Source organism: Monodon monoceros, unplaced genomic scaffold (genome assembly GCF_005190385.1).
Source record: "Monodon monoceros isolate NGI ecotype Baffin Bay Population unplaced genomic scaffold, NGI_Narwhal_1 Super_Scaffold_7, whole genome shotgun sequence".
In the NCBI taxonomy this organism is placed as follows: Eukaryota; Metazoa; Chordata; class Mammalia; order Artiodactyla; family Monodontidae; genus Monodon; species Monodon monoceros.
In genome coordinates, this window is record NW_021703784.1 from 37,770,173 (window position 1) to 37,796,549 (window position 26,377).

At 47.3% G+C, this 26,377-nt stretch overlaps 1 protein-coding gene across 6 annotated transcripts in view; it reads right to left on the bottom strand.

The window, feature by feature from the left end:
- Window positions 1-26,377, bottom strand: part of AMOTL1 (angiomotin like 1) — a 128,404-nt gene that overhangs the window by 3,009 nt on the left and 99,018 nt on the right. For 4 of the 6 annotated variants that reach the window (XM_029208534.1, XM_029208533.1, XM_029208530.1 and 1 more), the window contains 5 exons: window positions 16,483-16,628; window positions 13,134-13,283; window positions 7,177-7,367; window positions 3,473-3,598; window positions 2,166-2,392 (listed from right to left, as the gene is read on the bottom strand). In XM_029208534.1, the coding sequence (XP_029064367.1) occupies window positions 2,166-2,392; window positions 3,473-3,598; window positions 7,177-7,367; window positions 13,134-13,283; window positions 16,483-16,628 (840 nt within the window). Of the gene's footprint in view, window positions 1-213; window positions 863-2,165; window positions 2,393-3,472; window positions 3,599-6,890; window positions 7,368-13,133; window positions 13,284-16,482; window positions 16,629-26,377 lie in introns of those variants that run through there. The other 2 variants (XM_029208531.1, XM_029208535.1) reach the window with 2 other exon arrangements.

Genomic DNA, 26,377 nt, shown 5'->3' on the forward strand with positions numbered 1-26,377 from the left:
CCCGTGTCCCCCTGCATCGGCAGGGGGACACGGGTTCGTGCCCCGGTCCGGGAAGATCCCACATGCCGAGGAGCGGCTGAGCCCGTGAGCCATGGCCGCTGAGCCTGCGCGTCCGGAGCCTGTGCTCCGCGACGGGAGAGGCCACAACAGTGAGAGGCCCGCGTACCGCAAAAAAAAAAAAAAAAAAAAAAAAGTAATGTGCCTATCAATTACTTGGATATATTGTTAAGATGAAGATTCAAGTCAGTGGGTGGGGCCTGAGAGTCTGCTTCTCTAAGAAGCTCCCAGGAGAGGGTGGTGCCGTGGTCCAAGGACCACACCTTGAGCAGCGAGGGGCTTTGGCTAGGTGCTTCACACACATCATCTCATTTCATATGAGGTAGGGCCTGTTGTTATCCTTTGTCTTACAGAAAAGGAAATGGAAGCTTGGAGTAGTAAGTATCCCACAGTTAGAAGTATCAATAGCAGAAATGCGATTGGAACCCAGCTGTGCCTGCCTTTAAGTCCACTCTGTGTTCTTGCCACCTCATCGCCCTGTCTGGTGAAAAGCCACCGTCTGGCAAGGATGTTCTGTGGAACCAAGTCACTGGCCTGTCTTCTCACCTGGGAGCCCCTGAGCCATCACGAAGGTATATGTCATCACCTCTACCTCCTTCCAGAGCCCCTCAGGCAAGAGACTGTGGAAACACTTTGGGGACTGTGCACTGTACCTTTGCGAATTGACTGTGTGCCTCTGCCTGGAACCTCAGAGGGCCCCGCTCTGTTTTTGTGACACGTGGACACCAATCACAATAACGAGGAGGAACACCAGTACAGAGAACACAGCAACTCTTCCTGCAGCCGGGTCCTCTGGCTCCCAGGCCTGGTTGAGACACATCAGATGCTAAGGGTACAGGCACAGACCCCAGGGAAATGCCTGCCTGGGTGGATGTCACAGACTGGCCTCTGCCAGGGAGGTTTCTATGCGAGCTGAGCACATTCAGACTCCCCTACCAGGCCTGCCTGAGCACCGCTTCCAAGGCTCTCTCACTGGGGTGGGGAGCTAAGTGTCCTTGGGAGGGTCTTTGAAGATCCCAGCTGCTGTCCACACACGTCCTCTTTGAAGTGCATTTCCTTGGAGGGCAGGGGCTGCAGAAGTAACCCGTGGGGGAACTTCAAACAGAGATTGTGGCTGGGTGCCTTTGATCACCCCAAGTCTGTCACGTTCGTTCTGGAAGCTCTTATCCCCTTTGGCACGAAGCAGCCAGGCTCCTCTGGGGTTCTGTTTTGAGAAAAACAGGCTCTCGGCTCCTTAGATAAACAAAACACACTCTGAGCCGGGGAAATGCATCAAAGAAGGGCCAGGCCCCTGGGGGTGTGGAGTGCCGGGGACAAGAGCGGAGGATGCATGTCAGGGAGCACTGCCTGCGAGCCGGGCGGCTCTGCCGCTTCTCTCCAGACCCAGCCAGCCTCCATCACCCCAGGAAACGTGTTCATGGCTGAGACCACACGTTTGCAGAACTCTCCTCAACATTCTGCCTGTGTAACAACAATCCAGCAAAACCACCGCCACCAGAACTTTGCACTCGAGAGCACTGCTTCCCGAGCGCTTTCTCTCCATTATCTCATTTTGCCCTTGCCACGACCCCATGGGGTGCAGCAGGGCAGACGCCTCCAGGCACCGCCCTGCTCTGCCGAGACACAGAAGCAGAGGTGGAGCAGTCTTACCACTGTTCTGGGGCAGAGCCAAATTCAGAGGCCTGAGGTCTCTGGGGTTTTCCCATTAGAACATTTTACATTAAGGGTCACCTCAACTTTCAACAATAATGATGATAATTATGATGCGAATCAACCCGTGGTTAACAGCGACTCTGGTGGGGTGGTCTTTGTTTCCACCACCAAAGTGTGATTGATTATCCTTCCCCGCTTGTGGTCTTTGTTTCCACCACCAAAGTGTGATTGATTATCCTTCCCCGCTTTACATACGAGTAAACTGAGACTCGGGAATACGCAATATTTCTGCTCCCACAAGGGTGTCTGAACTCCTTTGGTCAGATGAGGTGCCTCTCAATGTTTGTGTGCCTCCTCCTCTTCAGAGCCTCACCTCAGGAGGGGCGGGACTTGCCTGAGGGGGCGGGGCTAGCCTGGGGAGGGGTGGGGCTCTCCTAGAGAGGGGCGGGGCTCACCTATGCTCCCCTTCCAGGTCTTCTCCTCCTTCCTCTCCTCGGCTAACTGGCTGCTGGTGAGCGAGGTCTGGCGGGAGTGAATCCCAGTGGCTGCAGCGATGGACGGGACAGAGCGAGCGGGCCGCAGGCTGGAGGAGTCCGTCTTCCCGGCGTCTTTACGGGATCGCTGCTGGAGGACTTTAATCATGGCATCCTTCTCTATGATTTTGGCATGGAGATTTTTAATACTGTGTAACAAAACAAAAGTCATGATCAAAAGCCATCTGGCTAGAATAACATGAACATTTCTCTCAGGATGCCCAGGGACCTTAATTATAATTCAAGGACAGAGAGTTAAACGCAGTGTAAGTCTTCAGTTACAATCTCCAAATTGTAGAAGACGGATCTTTTGTAGTAGCTGAAAAGGGTGCACCTTCTCTGGCCCTTCAGGAGACTCTGGGATGTCCTGGGACCCCAAGGACACACAGTTTGAGCGACCACGGCCACCCAGCAGGGACCTCCTGGACTGAACTGTGTCTAGGACCCTGGCAGTGGGAGGCATGGAGAAGCAGTAGGAAAGCACACAGACTCAAGGCTCACACAGGGTGGGCTGCTCAGGAGGGTCCATTTCCCTATTTTCTGAGGGGAAAAAAAAAAAATAGACGGACAGGTTTTCTGTGAGAAGCTGTTGTTTTCCTCCCTGAAGGTCAAAGATGAGAATCAGAAAACACGTGAGTTCTTTCCACAGTAACTTGCTGAGCTTACCAACGACTCAGCCACTCAGTCCTATTTTCACATCTGCAAAATGAGAAGCTCAGCTTCCCAGGGCTCCGCGGGGAGGGCTGGGGGTGGGTGGCAGGCTAGCTCCATTATGTCACCAAGCCCGTTGGACGTCTTGTTTAGTCCATGAGAAGAATGCATTAGCTGTATAAGTTCTTTATTTCTGGCTGGAATATATAAATCCTGGCTCAAAATCTCTGAGACTTTGGAATATGATGTTTCCCCTGTCCAGCTGGTAATGTCTAGAATGTTGTAGAGACAGACACCCAGAAAACACATGGGCATCTAAATTCTGGTTATTAGCCTCCATCTTAAAACCTGCATCTGACATGAAATTAGCCCCCAGAGACTTCAGGCTCCAGGCCCGTTGCTGAGTAGACTCTTTCCCTTCTCTCTGGGGCAGGGTGGGAGGGAGAACTCAAGCTTGAAGCTGTTCAGAACAGGAAAGGGCTGAAGTGTGAGTGCAAACATCAGGCTGGCGGCCCCACTGGGGTCTTGAGGGAAGTGCCCAGAGTGGAGCCTGGTGGCCGCGCACAGCTGTCCCTTACGTGTACTCCATGTCCTGACATCTCCTGGTGGCCTGCATCACTTCCCCCTCCTCCTGCCAGATGTGGGCCTCCAGCGAGCTCTCGCCATAGCTGCCGTTCCTCGAGTGGTTGATGATCGTGGTGTCCCTGGCAACACAGAGAATGATGCTCGTGGGGCGGGTCCAAGGGTGCCACACTAAAAATATCTCTCCACAGACTCCTTCAGCCCTTGCCCTCTCCTAAATCCTGGCCAATTCTCTCCCTAAATTGCTAGAACTAAGATAGTATCTAAGGAAAACAAAATAAAACCCCCAAATCCAAATCCCCTGCCCCTTCTACTAATGACATTGAATTCTAAGCTATGTGGCGTGCTCTGAATACGGACACTACTGCACACCTACAGGTTTAACCTACTGACATGCGGATACTGATATTACCATAATGGTTAGTATTTCTAAGCTTGTAATCTTCCATACTCACTTCTCCTTTCTCACTTTCTCAATCAGAGTTAAAGTTTTATTTCTATTTCTCACCCATATAGCAGCTATTTCAAGTATGTTACAGTAAATGGGGACTCAGTGAATCCTTGAAACGGAGACTGGCCCTCCCGGACAGCGAGGCTCCGGCTGAAGCCCCCTTCATGTTCGCATTCGAGCTCACCGCTTTTATGAGCCCCTGCCTAGGATTCAGCTCCGTTCAGAGTGACAACCGTACTGGGCAGCAGGGCACAAAGATGAGGAAGACACACACCCTGTCCTTGGAAAGTCTAGTCGAGGGGGTAGAGTGAGGGGAGGGACAGACAGAGGGAGACTGCAAAGCAGCGTAGCCGGGAACAGATGCCTGACTGAAAACCACTGGTCAAAGGTACCTGTTCCTCCTGCCACTGGTTTTGTCAATTTAATTACTCCTAATTAATGACGACTGGTAAAAACAAGATAATTGTGCCATCTAAGTGATCCAAGTATGTCTTAGGCTGAAAGGCCCAAAATGTCTCTGATCAGTGAATCTTAAACTGGTAAGAAATCATCCAGCCAAATATTTCACATCCCTTTAACCTCATACTCCAGTGTTACAATCATATCCATAGTTAAAATCTTACAGCTCTTTCCTAGAACACCCAAAAAAGCAAAAGAGGGGGCCCTTCTTCTGTCTCTTTTAACAACAGCTATCCATGAACGAGCGTTTCCTTCATGCCTGGGCCTGCGTGAAGCATGCTACCCGTGGTATCTCATTTAGTTCTCTCAGGAACTTGTGCAGGAGGCATTACTATCCTCATTTCACAGATGAACGAATGGGTGACCTTGCAAGAACACCCAGTTAGTGAAGGTGGAAAGGGATTCGAATCCAGATATCTCTGACTCCAAAGTCCATGCCCGTAACCATCACCCTACGCTCCCAAGTCTCCTGTATCTTCATGAAGACGGCCTCCGCAAAGGTACATGAATGATAAAATAAACCAACGACGAGGGCACATGTGAGAATGTGGCTAAGTGCAAACTGGCTGAAAACCAACCAGAAAGCCAAATAACACAGAAAACCAGCAAACATACTGACAAAATTATAAATTCACTGCACGGTACACAAAAATCATCCATATAGGAATTAGTGGCCAGAAACATTTTCAACCGATTTTTTTTTTGGAGAATTTAGGTAGAGCTGGAGACAAATTTAAAAATTCACGTTTATAGTGTCAAGGACGGCAGGTACAACTAGACGAAAATGACTTCAAAGGTAAATACACACAGCTCTCTGCAAAATATTACTTTGAAATGCTCAAAAAGTTTCAAAAGCTTCTCCACCCACACAAAATAGGCCCAGCCTCTCAGTCTTCTGATCAGTGGTGCCAAAATGCACCAAGACGGCAAAATCAGTTGTACTACAAATATCACTGCCTGTAAACATGAAGTACGTAGCAGTAGCTGACGTCACAAAACTAATGGCCGGAAATAGCCATTTTTACCAATTCTTATGCAGCCATTTAGATCTAGGCAATAAGAGCTTAGAATTTTGACCTTTCTCAAAATTTCTTCAGTTTCCTTTTCTCCCTTTTTGTCAACAGAAAAGCAATGCTAAACTATAGAGGTCTTCTTTGAAAAGAACATTAAGATTGGAGCTAAAAACATGACCTCCTCTGAACTGATTTTTCCCAAGACTGTGGGAAGCAGTGGTCGGTAGAGGGGAGGGTAGTTCCCCATGGAACTGTTAGATGCTCAACAGATACATGTGGAAGCAAAGAATGGGGGAAGCCAGGGATGGTGGAAAGGGTCCCCATCCATCCATCCATCCATCCATCCATCCATCCATCCATCCAGGACTTCAAACAGAGCAGAGGAGGAGAGCAGCAGGGCTGGGTAAATCCCAAAGGATTATTCTCTGAGGGCAAGAGGTGTTTCCCCTGCTCGAAGGATGACGGCCAAGGCTGGGCCTAGCACAGCGTGAGTGGGGCTGACCATCTGTGCACTCTGGCTGCTTCTACTCACGACATCCCCCCACCCCCATCCTGTGCCCAACCAGGAGTCTCATGCCTCAGACCAGTTCATTCCCCTACTTCTTTTACATTCAAGTCCCATTCGTCCTAGGACCCCAAGCATGCATTAATCTGATAAATCAAAAGAGCTGAGACAACAATGACCCATAAAGGCCCTGGGTCATGCTTCCAAGGTAACGCACTTACATTGTTATTGGGGCTTTAGTGTCCTCAGCCAGGGGAATACGGTCTGGTTTCCTGCTCATAACCAGTCAAGAATTATAATTTCCATTTCAGAAACTGGGTAAGTTCTGAATAAAGTGACACTCAGAAAGGCTGGTGCAGTCACACACCTATAGTCCGCAGCAGAGGGACAATTCAATGCTCAATATATTGAATAACTTATGGGTGAAAAGCAGGGCTGGCAGAACGCACAGCCACGCAAGTCAGGCGAGGTCCAGCAGTCAAGGGAAACTACCTGCTCATTCAGACAGAGGTAGAGCTTAACGGGATTATTTTGTGAACTATCGAGCATTCCGAGCTAATTTTTAAAGAAAAAATAAGGCTGTGTGCCTGTAACAAAGGAGATAAAGCAACAGAGGTAATAACTGACAGCAGCAGAAAACGACTGCAAACCAAGTGAAATCAGGCTTTAAGTCAGACAAATTTCAACACTTACTACCAGTGTGATCTGGAATAAACCACTGCATCTTTCTAAGCCTCATTTCTTCACCCACAAAATGAGGATAATAATAGTTCCCACTCTCAGGGCTGTTATGAGGATTGCATATTCTTGTCTGGTCCGTGAAACATACCCACTGTTTAAAAGAGCATAAAGTATACTTTCCCAGCATCATTCTTAAAGACCACATAGTACTCCGCTGTGTGGATGGAGCTGAAATTATTGAATGAATCCCTCTTGTTGGGCTCTACTCTATTTTAAATGTATTGATGTTTTCAACCACACAGGGATAAAAACTTATATAACTTCAGGCACTTATATAATATAATGATTTCCTTAAGATAAATGTGGAGAACTAGAATTTTGGAACCAAAGGAGACGTACATATTGCCAAAATCATCCTCAGAAACATTATACCACTTTGCTCTCCAACTAGCACTACAGCCACTTTATAATTATTTTTAACTGTTCTCACTTCCTGGGATGCACCCCTGAACCCCTCTGGACACTCTGTGTTTTACACTCTGTGTTTTTCCAGCTGTGCTTTTCCGAGCAGCACAGTTCCACGAGACTCACCTCTCGGCCGCTGCAGTGGCTGCAGCGTTCATGGCGAAGTGCCGGATGGCGCTCTCCTCTACGTACTTCTGCTCCCACTTGGTCATGTCAGCCTCCAGCGCCAGGATCCGCTCTTCCTTCTCCCTTACGAGTTCCATGAGGGCCGGGGCATTGTATTCCGGCAGGCTGGCTGGCTGGCCGTTTCCGTGTTTCTGGAGTTGCGAAAGAAGTAACATCTTTTTTTTTTTTTTTTTTTTTTTGCGGTACGCGGGCCTCTCACCGCTGTGGCCTCTCCCGTTGCGGAGCACAGGCTCCGGACGCGCAGGCTCAGCGGCCATGGCTCACGGGCCCAGCCGCTCAGCGGCACGTGGGATCTTCCCGGACCGGAGCACGAACCCGCGTCCCCCGCATCGGCAAGCGGACTCTCAACCACTGCGCCACCAGGGAAGCCCAAGTAACATATTCATGCTGAATCGGGACTATAAAGTAGACCCTGGGTGGGCAGAGTAACCCACGTGGAGCACGCACGGTTCACCCAGATCCTGCAGCACATTCACCCTTGCTCCCTTCTCCAGCACTGATGACCCGAATGGGGGTGGATTCTGACACCATCAACCTCTATCCCCACTTCCTCTATCTCATTTAATTCTCTGGGAGCTCTATAAAACAGAGTATTATCCCAATTTTACAGATGGAAAAACCAAGCTGCTGAGAGATCGAATGAACTATTCCTTGTCTCTAAGCTGATCAGTAGCAGGGTCAGGGTTCAAACCCGAGTCTGTCTGCCTATATCCAGCTTTGCATGACAGTAAGTGGCTTGTCCAATGTCTTGCAGTTAATTTATACCAAGAACCAGAACAGGAGCAAAGTTTGGCTTCCTGGTCTAGGGCACTTTCTCCAGAGTTCAAGGAAGTGATTCAGCTGTTTGCTTCTCCTGAGGCTGGGAGATAGAATGTGAAGGCACAGGAAGTGGGCGTGAGATCCCTTAAGGGCATGCTTGCCCAGCCTCCCATCTGGGAAACAGAAATTAAGACCTGCCCCAGATGGAAGCCCAACAATCAAATAGGATAATAAACATGAAAGCACTTAATACACTTTAAAGGGCTAACCAAAGTACAGTGTTACCAGAAAAACCTCTAAGGCAAGTCAAACTCAGTTTCCAGCCCCTTCTCTCCATCTGTGTCCATAAGAGAGAAGTGTTATTCGGATAACACAACACAAAGCGGCTGTGTTATCTGAATAGCTCATGAGTTGAGGATATTCACTTTTCAGATTTTCTCCCTTCTAACTCAGGGATAGTATTTCCTCTAAACAGATGACTTAGAGGACGAGGAGGTTTGACTTTCTGGCCAGTGGTGGAGATGGGTCATCTCGGGAACCCGGGGTTAGGAAACCAGTCGGGCCTGAGCTACTCAAGGGGAGAAGGATTTCATCCCAGCTCTTCTCTGTCCTGGGACATGCATTCCCCTCCTATTTCCCAGTGATCACAAACTTTAAATGCAGGGTTGTTCGCAAGGTGAGAGGTACCTTTCACCCTGAACCACATAAATTACCCAGAGCAACAGCTGGGCATTTGAACTGCACTGCTGGAACCTAATCCCACCAGACAGAAGAGAACAAACGGGCCTACGGGCTTTTTGTAGACCACGTGCTTCTATCTGATTCTTGAAAGCTACAAATACAAGTTATTCTAGGATCCAGTGGTAGCTGCCCAGTGGCCGGCATTTAAGCCAGAATAGAGTGGAAAGCGTGTACCTGTCCTCATCAGCCTGCATAGGAAGCCACCGACCCCATCAAGCCAGGCACCCGGCCTCAGGGCAGGAGGACAAACAAACCAGTCCGCTGAGATGAGAAACTACCCTGTTAGAAACTTTCCAAGAAAAAAGATCCCACAGCCTCACTTAGCTGCCATCTATGGTTTCTATCCAAATCCCTTGTGTTGCCACCTCGGCTGGTGACCTGCTCAGGTCCTTAAGAGCTGTTTAAATAAATGCAAGAATTTAGACACTCAAGAGTTCAGAGATAGCACAGTCTAACAGGTACATACATCGCCCAGAAAAACAGATTAAGGGTCAGGCAGGCCAGCTTTTGCTGCCCGTTCAGCTAGTCACCAAATATTTACTAAGCACGCACCCTGTGCAGGGGATACCACAGTGACCAATACAGATAAAAATCTTTGCCCTCAGCGTGTTCACCTGGGAGAAAAGGCCTAAATTTGCTACATGACCTTGGGCTGGTCTCTTAGCTGCCCTGGACCTTGTTCTGCCCTTCAAGAACATTCCCCACTTCTTTCTTCTACCTCCTAAGACTCCTGTGGAAGTAAGACGTGAAAATTACTTTCGGCTCTTTTCCAGAAAGAAAAGATTGTGAGTTCTTAACAATGTTAAGTTCTCTTCCTCTTTTACCATTATTTCTATTTCACTTCCCCCCAACTTCTAGGAATGCTTAAGTACCACACTTTGCCTCCCAAAGTAGAGGGAGATTGCTTCTAATAACAGAACCTGTTCATTGAGAGCTGCTCTTTCCTGCTGGTCCTAGTGTCCTGACCTATCTTCCCTCTCCGAACTTCTTAGCCCAGCCACACTTGTCACTTTTTTTTTCAATGGGATTGGAAAAGTTGGAGTAACTTGGGCACCAAAGATGCCCTAAGCCATCAAATGACTCTGAAGGTAATGAAGAGAAGAACAACAATGATAGTTATTCTTCCTTCACCAAGTGCTAAGTGTCAGGCACTGTGTAAGTACTTTGTGCAGATTTTCTTATTTTTAGTTACAAGTATACGGTAAATATAATTTATGTGCCCCATTTTAGAGACAAGGAAGTGAAGGCTCAGAAAGATCCCTTTTGTAGTAGGAGAAGAAGGCAGCCTAAGCCCCGAGCCTATGCTCTGACTCAGTTCACGATTCCATGCCACTCTGCTCACCTCCAGCCTACCCACCCTTCTGGAAGGTTCCAGAAGAAATAACTTGCAGGAGTAACTGGAGCTCACTTGGGGGCTCTGTGTGGAGAGGGCCGGGTGGAGAGGCTCAGCTGTGTCCTGGCGTGGGTCTACGGCAGAGCCCTCGTGGGTGTTGATTCAAAAGTGCTCTAAGCTGTTCTCTCAATGGTCCCTTCAGAATGATTCTCTATGGGAAGAGGCAGGCAGTGTGGTCTCACTGCTTTGTTGAGGGGAGAGATGACAAGGGGCTTTATTTATTTTGTGTGACCTCAGTATGCCTTCTAATGGGGTCAGGTAAATGCCACGGTGACCCCGGGGTGAAGGAGCAGTGTGCGAGGTGGGTTGCCCACATCCGGGGTGGACACATGTGTGAGCTCCTCAGACTAAATAGGAGGAAGCAGATCAGAGAGGCAGAGTTTCTCGGGTGACCCCACGCTCCAGGGTGGACGCTGGTCACCCCTGCTGGGGGCCAGCGGAACTCTGATCACCACACTTGTCCACAGACTGCAGGCAGGAGTTGAACCAAACTATAGTATTGGCCACGTGGAACTATTAAGGTATTTTGGTGGACTTCTTTGTAACAACACTTTTGTCTTTTCTGGTTATAGAATAATGTATGCTCATTGGTGAAATGAGAAAATGAAGTATTAAAGGAAAAAATAAAAAATAATACTCATCTTTTTAATGAGTAGGCAAAAGCAGGGAAAAGTAGGGAAATCCCCAAGTGCCTTTCATAACAGAGGAGACAAATTAACATTCTCATTAAAAAAACAATTGTAATATTATTTTAAAGAGATGCTGGGCAGCAAAGTTCTGTTTAAAGATTGTCTCCCCCCTCTCTGGTCTCACGTCAGCCGTACACATCTAGGGATCTGCTGTCAGCTCCCGAAGACAAGTCCAAAATGCAAGCCACGTAATTCCCCAGGACAGCCCTGATTCTGAAACTTCTGTCCTCCACAGGCAGCCGAAATCTGACAGCATCCTTTACAAACAGTGGGAAAGCTGTGTTTGCTGCTCTGAGGAGAAAAATGGGCCTGAGTGTGTGTGGGTCTGAGCGTGCATACGGGAATGGTCCTCTGTGGCAATAGAGAAATTTTTCAAATAATGCTTCATTCACATTTCTTCTTGATACACAACAAGGATAATGGAGCTGAGTCTGGTTTCTTTCATCCCCCCCTTTTTTTTTCTTAAAGAAAAAGACATCTTGTAAAACTAAATGTTGATGATAATGTACAGGAAGACATTCTTATACATTTTGGATAAATTGGTATATTTACTTTGTAGAGTGATCTGGCAATATCTAGTGATGTTTTGCATATCCATTTGTTATCCAGAAATCCCATTTTTAAGTATATCCTCTTGGGAAGCTCTTACATTTTTTTGCAAGGAGACATGTAAAAAGTCAGCTCATCAGAGTACTGCCTGCAATAGCAATACCACTGGCGCAAATCCCAAAAGCAATCAATGGGAGAGATATAGTTTAGAATACGTATAGTAGCCGAAATGAATGAAGAGTCTGTTTTCATAGCACTCAAAATAGAAGATCCAGGGATAAGTAATTTAACTATAGGGTGTGGGTGGCACTTTAACTGGAAAAGAACATTCTTTTTTGCTCTAAATACTGAGATGTGCCCATTCTGTCAGCCAAAGACTCATAAATACCCACCAGGTGCCAGCACAGTACCAGACACCAGAGAGCCTGCCCTCCAGTTGGAGAACTTAAGATCTCAATAACGGAGCAACAGAAAATGGCTGAAGGGTGGCCCTGAAATGCCAGAGAATGCGGCACAGGTTAGAAGGATCAGAAGTCCAGAGACAGACTCACTCTTCCCTGTGAGCTATCAACTAAGCCAAGTTGGTAGGGGCCTGGGTGGGCTCCTTGATTTTCTGGGCAATCTCGCTAACACCTCCATCTCCAGCCAAGTACATACGCCCAGAGGGAACTGTGTGCACTGCCATGAGAAAGGGCTGAGCTGGCCAGAGCATATGCTTTCAAGTGTTTTCAAGTGTTTCAACCATAACCACTATGCCCTATCCACCAGATAATTCCATGGAGTCCCGTCTCGCATTTCCCTGGTTCCAAACTTAGAGCACACTCTTCACCAGCTGCATAGAGGGCTTTGCCCACCACGCTGGCTGATGACACACCAGGAGCCCTTGACCCGCTTATAACGGAGCCCGGCCCAGCTACAGGACTTCTCCTCTTGCCAAGGCCCACGAGGACCCTGGGCTGGGGTGTTTTACTCTGAGTTTATTTGCAGCTGAATTACATGAACAGCTGTTACCAGGAGAAACAGGGAGAGGCAGAAGGACACGGAACTTACGGCCAATATTATTTTCTAGGGATAGTCCTGACTCCTTCCTGTCCTTTACTTCTGAAAACTCACTGATGATCAGGTCCTCCCAATTTCACCCCCGTTCTAGGTCCCCCGTGGATTCCCACTGTCACTACACCCTAGATGACACTAACAGCTTTCGGGCTGGCCCCCCTGACTTCAACATCTGTTCCTCCAGCCCCTCCTCTGACACCACCAGAGGGCTCCTCTCCTGATCCTACAGGAAAAAAAAAAAATCCAGTCTCTCAACCTGACCAAAAGCCCTCCACAAACTGGACGTTGCCTCCAGCTGGTATGCTCCCCCAGCTGGCTGCCCCCAGCTGTCCTGGACCCACCACGTGCCTCTCATCTCTCTCCTCCACGCATACTCCTCCTCTATCTCTGATGCTTCCCCAAGAATGGCCAACAAACTCATCCTTCGAAGTCCAACTCAAATGTCCTGCGCTATGAAGCCGTCTGCACTCGCATTCCCCCATACCCAGCCCCCAGGGGTCACCACTTTCTCCCTGTCAAGACGTTTGTCTCTCCAGTGAGTGGACTTACTGGTTCCTCCACTGGCCTCTGTGCTGGACCACGGAGGACAGCAAGCTCTCGTTTACCCCTGAATCCTCAGGGCAGAGCGCAGAGCCTGGCGGGCAGCAGGTGCTCAGCTCCCTGGCCTTCACAGAACGCATGCGCCAGACTCCGAGGGCCCCGCCCCTCACCTGCTGGGTCCTCAGGGCGTCCAGCTCCCTCTCCAGCCAGGTGCGCAGTCTCCGCTCCATCTGCTCCCGCTTCTCGCAGGCGGACTGCAGCTGGGTCAGGGCCTGCTGCAGCTTCTCAACCTTCTCCACGTATGCCTGCTTCTCTCGGAGCTGAGTGGAGGAGGAGAGGAAAAGGGAACACGGAATTTGGACAGTGATCCTCAAAGCTGGGGTGGAGATTGGGGGGGTGTGTGTCAGAGTACCCCGAGACGCTATTTAAACTACAAGTGCATGTACCTTCTCCACTCCTATCCCTCAGGTGTGCTGGGACAGAAAAGATTTAGACGAAGGCCACCAGTTACACCTAAATCAGCTGGGATGCTAGGAACTGAAGACCCTAACAGGCCACCTGCTTTCAGTCATTTATACAGCTCTGAGCTCAATCCATGGTTATTGCTGAGTCATTATAGCATCAGCAGGCATTGGAAATGAGGTTAATAAAGCTTTTTTAAATGTTATAAGGAAATGCTTATTCTATAATGTTAACTGAAAAATCCAGAATCAAAAATTATATACATTATCACAACTATGCCTGCCTATCTATCTATCATCTATGTATGAAAAAAGACTGAAAGGAAATAAAAGCATCAACTGTGTTTGTCTGTATGGCAGAATAATAATTTCTCATCTTCTTTACTCTCTTCTGTATTTTTCAAATTTTCTATAACTACCAATTACTATTAGAAAAATTGTGTCTGTATGTATTTATGCATGTGTACCCATTTGTGTATGTGTGAATGAGTATGACAATATCTGATTATAGATACTTGTGGAGTAATTTCCTCCTAAAGATTTCAGAGCCCTTTATGGATGACAGCCCTGGAGAGACGGGAAAGGCCTAATGAACACGCAAACCACACAATCACTGAGGAGAGGCAAATTAAGGTAAAAATTGATTTATGTAAATGTCACATCAGGTGTGGATTTAGACTCACTGATCAACCACTTCAAATTCTTACCCTCAGACTTTGTTTTCTTCCAGTTAGGAGTTTGACCCATGTTCATAAATCCCAGGCACATTTCTAACTTTCTGGGGATTGGCTGGTGCCACAAATCAGACTGAGGCTTTTCCTTGATCTGGTCCTGGGTGAGAAAACACCAGATGCCATTTCCTGTCACTCTGCACCTGGGCAGGCAGATGCCTTGCCGGTGATTCAGATCCTGAGTTCAACCCATGATTGCACTGGCAAGTTGGAACATGCTAGCGATTTAAGTGCTCGCTGCAAAGGGTGGTTTCTGACTTAGCAGGCAGCCCTGCCAGGAGCAATGCCTGTGCCCTAGCCAAGACCACTGCGATGAAAAACGAGGTGCTTCTGACCTTTTGCCGGGGGGCGCGGACAGCAACTTATAGCCTTTTCTACACCTGCTCTTGGGATTAGTTTTCATCTGACTCTTTCATTCACTGTGCCTTTGATTGAGGACCTACTAACCGCAGGTTCCTGTGCTAGAAAAGTGAACGAGTTAATATTATCACTAACCAACTGCAAGATTCTTGGAGTCATCGATCTCTCTCATTCACCCTTGGGTCAGCCTTAGGTCTAGCAAGGAGTATATAATGATGGATGATGACTAGTAGTAACAGTAATTAATCGGCCAACATTTTGGAGGCACTACCATGCCAAGCTTTGTGCTTTATATGAAGTATCTCATTTAATCCGCCCAATAACAATAGAAGGTAAACTCTTTTATTACCTCCATTTAACAAGTGAGAAAACTGAGGACTGAGTAGGTTAGTGACTCACTCAAGGTCACACAGCTGATACACCACCCGTCTAACTCACGTGGTCTGCCTCTAGAGTCCAAGCCCTTAAGCATCATGGGAAGTTATGGTAAGCACTCAGTGTGAGCCATCTAAACTGAGTTAAGATCCTTCAAAAGAAACTTTAATAAGAACAAGGAGGGACACTGGAAGCCAGACACATGAGACATTTTGGAGAAGTTACATACAGTCAACCAAACACAGATCCTATATAAATATAATGACAAGAAAAGACCCATAATGCTGATTATAAAGAACCTGTCTTCAAGGAGTTCACAACTTTTGCTTTAACAGAAATATTAAAATTAAAATATTTCAAAATTATCACTTTCCTTTGCTCCATACATGGAGATGGAGCCTTGATAAGTGCCCTCAGAATGAGTACTGGCCTCCCTTCCTCAAAGCAGACCTCCTGTCCTTCAGGGGTCAAGGTCACTTTCTGTAGCAGACAGTTTCCTGTTTAATGAGTTGTTTGCTGGTGACAAGGAAGAGACTCTGGGGCTGTTGCCTGGGATCCTCATGCTAGTATTAAAGCTGTACATAGGACTTGTGGGGTTTAACGGGACAGGTTGAATGGACAAGACACTACTGACTTAACGATCTTCCCCTTTAGCTGCACTAGCCTTGAAGTTGAAGTTTGCTGAGACACCCAAGCCACCTGGCGCCAGGAGATGTTTCCTGAAGGAACAGCTTTTTATTGTCGACCACAACAGCAACAGCAGTTGGATTAATAATAGTGCTGTTTCCTGCGAGCCAAGCACCAACTCGGTCCTGGTGGAGAATATCTCGGTCATGCCGCTCTGTGACTTGGAGTTTCTACTCTCCACCGTGGGTCTGCTTGGCTCAGCCTCACCGCACACAGCAGATACAGCAGCCTCCCCTGTGCTGCTGTGTCTACAGCCCGGATCCCCTAGCCGGCACCTCAGGAGTGGTCATTCTACTTCCCCAGTCAGGCTTAAAGGAAAAGTCTACTTCTTAAAGCTTCGTCTAAAGGCTGGATTTCATCAGAAACCACTAGACCCATCATGCTTGAGCGGCATCAACGTTTCCTGGATTGGGGGGTCATTACCTGGCCAAGCTAACTTCTGAAAATTGGAGACAGGTTTGCTGAACACCACCCCAATCCCACCGCATCAGAAGACTTGGCCATTTTTACGCAATCGAGAGCCCAGAGACACAGCACTTGAACTGTTAACTGAGTCTCTTTTCTCCACAGGCACCAGTGGTTCCCAGTCCTCCCATTTATTTTCAGCCTTGGACACCTGCCAGCCAGTGGGCAGCAGCCTGGGTTTATGGCTGAGACCGAACTCTTTGCTGATGGTTATTCACGTCTGCCTCTCATCCTCTGCCCGGCTCTGGGGTGGATAAATTCTGTTTTTATTCGTTTTTATTTGGGAGGTCACCTACATCGCTCCCCTGACTCAGCTCCCTTGGAGTTGGCTCTGGTTAAAGTTGCTGGGTTAGGAAACGGAAACGGAGGCCCTCGGGGCTCTGTGCACTGCACCCCACCCCCTGAGCCCTCCCCCGCCCCCCCGCCCCCCGCAGGCTCACCTCCTCTTCCAGCTTGATGACCCTGGCCTGGGCGTTGCTCAGAGCCTGGTCCAGGATCTCGATGTGTCTCCGGTGGTCCTCACTCGCGGTCCGCACTGCCGCTAACTCCATTTCTAACTTCTCCTTTTCCTTCAAGAATTCTTTGTCTAGAAGGGAGATGGGAACAAAACGACCTCTATCAGAAGGCACTCACCCTCTGGGCTCATTGCCAGTCTACATCTGGCAAGGATTAAAAGTAAAAGAAGCATACAAAAAGTAGAGGGTTGAATTACTGCCTTTGCTCCCTATTCATAGTGGTGGTGTGTGAAGCAAGGATTTTCTCAAAAACCACTGTCGGGCTTCCCTGGTGGCGCAGCGGTTGGGAGTCCGCCTGCCGACGCAGGGGACGCGGGTTCGCGCCCCGGTCTGGTTAGATCCCACATGCCGTGGGGCAGCTGGGCCCATGTGCCACAATTACTGAGCCTGCGCGTCTGGAGCCTGTGCTCCGCAACGAGAGGCCGCGATAGTGAGAGGCCTGCGCACTGCGATGAAGAGTGGCCCCCGCTTGCCACAACTAGAGAAAGCCCTCGCACAGAAACGAAGACCCAACACAGCCATAAATTAATTAATTAATTAATTTTTAAAAAAAGTTAAAAAAAAAAAAAACACCACTGTCAACTATAGGTATAGTCCAGGTCACAGTTCCAGAGATGAACGGCACAAAAAGAACCAGTGACCCTGTGTTCTCAGGGACTCACTTCTGTACAACATTTACTTTAAGGCTTCAAATTAACCTTGGACCTATGATTTTCTTTCAGGCTCACAAGCTCTCCAGCTTCTACCTTCCAAACCAGTGATGGAAAGGCAGGCAATACTAACGATAATACTAACGCTCTCATTCATAGAGAAATAAACCAAGGTGCAGAAGGTTAAGCTTTCACTCTGAGGCCAGGCGGTAGAGGGGAGCTTCAACCCGGGCCTCCTATCTCTGTCTGGGTCCTCTTGCATATGACCTGGCCTCACCTTTTCTCTTAGTTCTGCTCAAGAGAAGAAAGACAAAGTGCTCTGGATGTGGGGAAACAGCTGTCCTCTCATTCAGTGACACTGTAGCTGATGGTGATCACTGTCACTCTGCACATGGAGAGGAAAGGCTGCCTCACAGTGGCTTCCACACAGCTCTCCTATAGACTCATCCACCAATTTACTTAAGCAGGCAGGGCCCACGCTGTCATGAGATCAGTATCATTTACTGAAAACATTTCTCCTGTTACAAAAACAATGCAGGCATGCCTCAGAGAAGTTGCGGGTTCCGTTCCAGACCACCGTAGTAAAGCAAGTCACATGATTTTTTTTGGTTTCCCAGTGTATATAAAAGTTATGTTTACACTATACCGTAGTCTATTAAATGTGTGATAATAGCATTATGTCTAAAAAACAATGTATGTACCTTAATTAAAAAATACTTTATTGCTAAAAAATGCCAAAACAGTGAAAACAGTAACATCAAAGATCACTGATCACATATCACCATGACAAGTATAATAATAATGAAAAAGTCTGAGATACTGTGAGAATTACCAAAACATAACATGGACACATGGAGTAGCTGCTATTGGAAAAATGGCGCCAAGAGACTTGCTAAATGCACGGTAGCCACAGACCTTTAATTTGTAAAAAAATGCAGTAAAACAAAGCGTAATAAAATAAGTTATGGCTGTACATTTTATTTTTAAGGTAATTTAGAATATTTAGATATGTTGATTATAATATGGAAAAACTCGAATGGACTTACTGTGTAAGATTAAGGGATTGGTTAAATAAACTACAGTAAACCCTACAATAGAACAGGATGCACCCATTAAAGCTAAGTAAGAGAATATTAGTGATGAGGAAAAAAATCATCATTGTTGAAAAACGGTGGTTACAAAACCCTATGCACACTCTTCCAAATTTGTAGAAAACAGGCTGTATAATTATAAGGGTAAGGGCAACAACAACAGTTAGAAATTGATTTCTCTGTGCCCACACCACTCAGATGCCTCATACTGGTTACCTAGTCCTCCTAGCAAACCAAACTGAAACACCAAGAACCAAACTCTGCGAGCTATACGAGCACGTGACAGTGGTTTCACTCATTCATGATTTCCTTGTATAGCCATTCATTCATTTAGCGAAGAGTTATCAAACATTAAGGACCAGCCTTATGGGCACTGAAGCAATAGAAAGAACGCTGCCCGTAAGGAGCGGGGGAAAAATGTGGTTTTGAATACAGGGCAAAGACACTTTAAGGCTGCCAATACTCAATAAACAACTCGCAATTTTAAAGCCGGAAGGGGTCATAGGAAACACCCCCACCCAGTTCTGCCCACTTTGTTTTACGGGTGAGGAAAGGAAAGCCCAGGAGCAAAGGCACTCATCCAAGGTGCCCCGCCAGCTGGGGCAGAGCCAGGGCCGGATTCCGGGTCTCCTGATGGCCACTACAACGTCCTTCCCGCTGGACGGCACTGCCCTTGCTTTGTGAGCCTATGTTGACAGGAACAGGGTGCAACGGAAAAGCTTCGGAACGAACAGAATGAAGGAGCGGACTTGTAAAGCGAGCATTGGCTGTGATGCCTAGAAATAATGGCGCCTCTCAGAAACAAAACGAGGCCACCGGGATTCTGACCCAGAAGAGAGCATTACTTTTGGGCTCTTATACCCCACTGCAATGACCAACTGCCCTCCCCGCTTCTCCCTTTCAGTGGCATGAAATGCTGCCTCCGAAACTTCCTTCCCAGTGCATGGAGAACGGGCATGCAAGAGGCCTAAACAAATGGGCCAGGAGCAGCCCACTGGCTCTGGGGCCCACGATCCACTGCCACCAGGGCGGACCAGAGCATTTCACGCTTTCTGTGCAAAATACTGACATTTGAGCACTAGCTCCCTGGGTTTGGACAACATCTGAACAGGCGTGGTGCCCACTGCCCTCGTCCAAGCACCCGGGACTTAGTTACTCAGTGGGCAGGCCTGGGAATGAACCACCGACTTCAGAGCTTCTACCTGCTTGTCAACCTAAGCTTAACAGTTCTTGTCTTTGTTGAAGGCAGTCAAGGACACATCAATTTTGGCCAGAGGCAAAGTCTAGAGGCCAAAACCAGAGCTTCTTGCAGTTTTCAAATTGATGGTCATAATTATTGCTGTGTCACAATGACAAACATTTGGATTTCTGAATTAACGAATACCCCTCCCCTCCAACACACATGCGCGGGCACACACACACACACACACACACACACACACACACACACACACGCATCCAACAGTTGCTATTCCCTTGATAGGCAGTATCATATTGTGGATAGAGAAGGGACTTTAGCATCAGAAAGAACTGGGTTTAAATCCTAGGTTCACCACTTTCCAGCTCTGAGGCTTTGGGTATGGTACAAACTCTTTGAGTCTCAGCTCCCTCATCTATCAAACGGGAAAGATAACATTTAGATCATGGTGTTGCTGTGATGACTCTGTCGACGGAGATGATGCATATAAAGTATAAAAGGACCTAAACATCTAAGACTTTACCTGTTTAGGTCATTATTGATGCCCTGAGCCTAGAACATTGTCTGACTCAATAAATACTGTTGAATGAACGAACGAGTGAATGAATGAATCTCTACTGTGTGCCAAGTTCACTGCCGATGGTATAATGGATGGCAGCTCTCGTTAGCGTCTAGCGTCCTTGGGATCTCCTGACAGCCTTTGTTATGCAGCAGTCCACTCCACCTCTGAAGCCACCACTCATCAGATGGCTGGTACTGACCCTGGATGTCTCTGGTTCCCTTCTCTGCCCAGGCTCCCTGAACCTCACAGGGCGCACATCAGGACAAAGGTGTGGATATCAGACGAAGACTCCATCCGTTAGCTCTGGAATGCTTTTCAGGTCTCTGGAATTCATGGGTCCAAACATCTTTGTCCTAAGTTTGGTGACTTTAGACCTCAGGCGGAAGCAGTATCAGTTAGTGTCACTCACACTGGCTCAGAACTCCTTGTCCGTGGACAGGAAGCAGTATTCTCGATGGCAAAGTTTTAAAAACCTATGTTCATGACAATTGTGATAATAACAAAACGTGCTCATGTCTGTTGAATGGGTACTGTGTTCCAGGAATGGTGCCTTATATTATTCCCTTTAATTCCTCCATTTATATTATTTCCTTTAAGTTTACTCTATGAGGTAGGCGCTATTATTATTTCCGTCTTCCAGTGGAGGAACATGACATTAAGAAAGGATAAGTAACGTGTCCACAGAAGTGATGCCCGTCAGTGGGAGAGCGAGAACCGGCATCGGCCTCTCTCTAATGCATGTTCACAGGCACGGCGCTATACTGTCTCTGCTGCGCAAGCGTGCGGGGATGAAGGCCCACAGAATAACAGAAGCAGGGGGCGTGGGAGAGCGCCATTGTAACACAGCTCATTGTGGCACAAATTTAAGTATGTCACAGATCATATCATGTATCTCAAAGTACAGCAATTAATCCTCATGTGTATCCCTTTGCAAATATTAATTAATTAAGCATGTGCTACATGGAGGCATCACAGAGTACTAGATAAAAGCATGGATCTAGGGCTTCCCTGGTGGCGCAGTGGTTGAGAGTCCGCCTGCCGATGCAGGGCACACGGGTTCGTGCCCCGGCCCGGGAGGATCCCACGTGCCGCGGAGCGGCTGGGCCCGTGAGCCATGGCCGCTGAGCCTGCGCGTCCGGAGCCTGTGCTCTGCAACGGGAGAGGCCACAACAGTGAGAGGCCCGCGTACCGCAAAAAAAAAAAAAAAAAAAAGGCATGGTTCTAGAATCAAGCTTCCCAGGTTCATATCCAGCTCTACCACTTATGGTTTTGTGACATGAAGTAAACGGATGTCTTTGTGCTTCAGTTTTCTTGCCTTTAATGTGAGGATCACAATAGTACCCACTTCAAAGTGCATAGAGTAAGTACCCAGTAAATGTCAACTATGATAATGCCAAGGTATTGCTGCTGTCGAAAAATTGTGATAAATCCTTGGGCTACGTGGTGCATAGGATGGAGCATTCTGCTCTCAGCCAGGTGGGAAGAGTGTCAGGGACATAGGCAAAGGCAACGGGACCAGCTGCTCTAACTGATGCTTGCGCAGGGACTGTGACAACGCAGGAAGGACCCCGACCTCAGGCCAGGGTGTGAGGAGGAGGTGGTGTCCAGGCAGTGAGCCTACGTGGTGGGGGTCACTGTGCCCCTTAACTCCCTGGAGACACGGGAACTGGGTGTGTCAGAACCACTGGAAAAAGTTATCTCTTGGGAGATGCCAAGGGTGAGTCCCATGAGTGAAACCACCTCACAGGGAAGTCCTTTCAGTCTGTTTATTAGCTAAGCCCCCTTGGGATGGATCTCAAGAAAGATCAGCCTCACACTGAACTTTTGGCTGTGCTCCAATGTATATACTGAGAATTCCTAGAACAGGCAAGTTGACACAAAGGAACTCTTGCCCAGCGTGGTCTGTTTACTCAGTGGATATGAATTACCCTCAACTGTGTGGAGCAGGGCATTGTTTAGCCTGATGGCTCCGGTCCCATTTACACAGAGGATGTCTGCTCGCAAACAGTTTATTCTGGAAACCACAGCGATGGCATGGGCTTTGTACCCAGGCCAACCTGGTGTGATCCTGGCACCTTCACATACTGGTTCACCTTGGACACGTGACTTCCCCTCTCCAGACTCCATCCCCTCAGATGGAACTAACAAGACCTATTTTGCAGGACTGTTATGAGGATGAAAACGATGACCTGTAAAATACCTACTACGGGGCTTGGCACATAACAGATACTTAATAAACAGCAAGAGCTAAGACACATGACACCCGGGCACCGTGCCTTCAGTTTTACAACAGAACTTCATTTCCTGAATCCTTATATCAACTCCACTTGACAACTGAAAAATCGGAAGCAAGATGAGCTATGATACTTGCAACAGGTCAAATGGTAGTCGCTTTTGTGCCTCTACCCCTAGGTTAGTCTCTTTGCTTGAAAAAGAGCAGAAGTGGATGGAAGTGAGGACTGGGCCCAGAATTTAAAGATGCTCCCCTTCCATCTTACCCTTCTTTGCCAGCTCTGCGTAAGCTTCGAAGTGGACAGTCTGGTGAAAGAGTTTCTGCAATTACTATCTGAGCACTAAGTTTGACTGCTAGCTGAACCATTGGGTGGTGGACCCCAGTAACCTCTGTTGAGAAACAGGTGGAGCATGGGCGTGGGGTCTGGCAGTGGAGGTGTCAGGGCACCGTGCGCTGTGCTGCTAGTTTTTAACGCAGTGCTCCAACTTATGGCTGGAGCTCATGGCGGGGTGCAAAGCTGTAACCTGGCCCTTCTCAAGGAGGTATTAATTTTCTAGGCCTTTCCTGATATAATGGGTTTTTGATGAGTTTTTCCCTAAGCCCAATATAGCTGGAGGGACGGAGGAGTCTGGTTGCCACCAGTTTGACCAAGGGGTGACTAATTCACTAGAATGCTTGGAAGGCATTTCAAGCATTTGGAGAAAGAGAGGTCTTTCTCCAAATAGCATGATATCACCTATATGTGGAATGCAAAAAAATGATACAAATGAACTTATTTACAAAACAGAAATAGACTCACAGGCATAGAAAACAGACTTATGGTTACCAAAGGGGGTAGTAAGGAGGAGATAAATTAGGAGTTTGGGATTAACAGATACACACGACTATATATAGATAACCAACAATGACCTACTGTACAGCACAGGGAACTATACTCAATACCTTGTAATAACCTATAATAAAAAAGAATCTGAAAAGGACTATATATGTATATGTACATACATATATATATATATATATAAAACTGAACCACCTTGCTGTACACCTGAAACTAACACAAAATTGTAAATTAACTATACTTCAATTAAAAAAAAAAGAGGCAAGTGTGTCCTCACCTGGAGTAGACAGCTTTCACAGTGGCTGCCCAGACAGCACTCCACTTGGAAGCATGTCTACTATACTCCTCCCTTCACAGAGCTAAGTTCTGAGCAGCCCATCTGCATCACAAAACCCTGCTCACCCTCCCCTACCCACCACTCCCATTTGACAGGATCAAACCTGAAGGGCCCTGTGACCCAAGCAGAGTCACTTACAGTCTCTGGTCTGGGACCGTGTGAGGGGGAGCCTCTGGGCGAGAGGGGGATGCTGACACGGAAAGGCAGCCCAGCTCTGAGGCTAGTGAGCACGTCCCACGTGTGCACTAGAGAAACAGAGCAAGCACACGGTGGAGAGTGAAGACTCAAGCAGATGGACATGGAGAGATGGATGAGCGTCCACGGTGAGAAGGAGAGCGGGAAACAGAGCCACACGGACCAACACTGAGCCCCCCAAAACCATCTGCCCCTTGATTCTCACAAACAGGCCAGCCCAGGCCCCCGGCTCCTGGCCCCTGCGAGGCCTGCCTACACGTCCTGCCTGGGGCCTCCTTCACACACAAAGATACTTCTTTAAAAAAAAAAAAAAAAAAAGTTCCTCTTATCTGGGCCTAAGCTAGCCCAGTTGGATTTTTCTTTTTGTAACCAAAAGATCACTAAGACACTCTCTGTTGTTTCTTTACACCTCTATTCCCGTCTCCACCAAGAAAGGACTTGAGAGTAATGCCTTAGGACAAGGCTGACCAGCACTAATGGCACTGACTCTGGTAACTAGTCACTTCACCATGCTGATAAAATGGACTCCCTCTTCTGAAAAGATGTCTGAATAATTACTTGCCATATTATCTCTTCCTAAAATGTTTCCTCCTGTTTCTTCTTCTCAGGATTCTTTGGCCCTGAGTTCCATATCCCGGCACCATATCTTATAATTCTGAGCAGCTGCTGGAGCCTATTCCGAGGGTCAGCTATGATTTATGGGGTAACTGAAGTCAGATCCTCTTGGAAGTCCTTTCTTTTTTTTTTTTTTGCGTTACGCGGGCCTCCCACTGTTGTGGCCTCTCCCGTTGCGGAGCACAGGCTCCAGACGCGCAGGCTCAGCGGCCATGGCTCACGGGCACAGCCTGGCTCACGGGCACAGCCGCTCCGCGGCATGTGGGATCTTCCTGGACCGGGGCACGAACCCGCGTCCCCCGCATCGGCAGGCGGACTCTCAACCACTGCGCCACCAGGGAAGGCCGGAAGTCCTTTCTTTTGAGGTTGTGGGAGTGGAAAGACAACAGGAAGGTATTCCAACTACTTCGCTATCCGCAAAGCTATTTAGGTTCATTCTGCCTCAAAGACATGCTACCCTTGGAAGCTCATTCTTATATCCGCCCTCACCCCTTCACCCCGGTTTGAGTGTCAAACTGACAAACCCGTAAAGAGATCCCCAAAATATAATCCAAACAGAGCACTGTTCACATCGTGTAAGAGTGATCTGTTCACATGAGGTTTATTTGATACAAAACAACACAAGAGATGACCTACCTTTAAAAGCCACACTCATTCATTCGGAAATGAAAAAGCGATAGAATACAAAGCTGACCCCATCACGCCCCTGGTTTGGCTTTTTGTTATCTTTTAAGAATTTGCTGATAAAGTTTCTCAGGTAAGGGAGCTCGTTATTTCAGAAAAGGGTGTTGGGCGCTCTGCCTTCCCTGTATGCATGTGCAAGTTGCCATGGTTCCAGGCAACGGGAGACAAGGGTTGTGAGTGGGCAACTAAATAGGTCTGTTAACAAACACAGGGACACTCCAGCCAGGGCTTGTTTTTAAATGGCTGAGAGTGAACTGTTTTAAAACGAATTGTGTAATAAAGAAAATTAAGAAGGGGAGTTCAACCAGACTCTGTTCTGCAGAGCCCTGGGAGAGAGAAGGATGGGGAGAGAGGAGAAAAGGGATGCAGTGGGCCAAGTAGGAAGGAGGAGGCTTCTGACAAACGCACCCCTGTCTCAACCAGAAATCTGTTCGGGTTTCATGCGTTTTACATACTGGGCTTCCAGATACGCTTCCTTTTAAACAAGAGCTCTGAGTTTGAAAGCCAGTGGTTCAGACATTACAAGAGAAACACAGATTTGTGGAAATGGCTATTGTTAAAATGTAGGGAAGACATTTGTTTTGAGAAATGAATCAGTACGAGAAAGTGAGGCAAAGACTGAAGTGTGAAGGATTTATTCAATCTTTGTTGCCCCAAGTTAAAAGGAAAAGAGAAACTTTCCCTTCTACAAAGTATTATGGCAGCAAAATTACTCTAACATGCAAATTAGTTTCCCAGGCCCACCCTAAAGGCTACACACTGCACGAAGCTTTTCTGATTCCTTCAGTAAAACAGATCTCTCCTGTACGGGAGAACCTGCACACATACACTTTGCTGGGGGAAAGTAGTTCTTTCACGAGTCTTTATACCATATTCTGCTTGTACTCCAGGTACAGTGGCTGATGTCTGTCTGACTTATCCTTCCTACTGGGCTTACTTCATAATGTGTCTAAACCCCTCTATCTTTGTAGGACTTTAGGAATCTAAGATAGCGTGTTTCGTATGTGAAGAAAGAAATATGACAAGTTTAGGCAACAGTCACTGAATAAGAGGATCCTATCGATACAAGATCAAATTCTAACTGGATATTTAAAATAAAATTCAAAAATGATCCTTTTCAGATGCTTATCACTGGAAAGTAACAAAGCAGAACCACAAAATCTTCTAGTAATCTAATGGAGGAAAACAACACATTTTGGTCTTAACATACTTAATTTATCCATTGCTCTTTAATATCCAGGAAGTGAGTTTAATACCCCAAAGTGCTACTTTTTGTAGCACCAAATGTAAAATATCTCAGGTATGATTTGGTAAAATATTTATTTGAATACCAGTAAAAGCTCTCTTAATATAACTTTTTCTAATCTACTCATTCTTCATATTGCATTTTTTTTTTTTTTTTTTTTTTTTTTTTTTT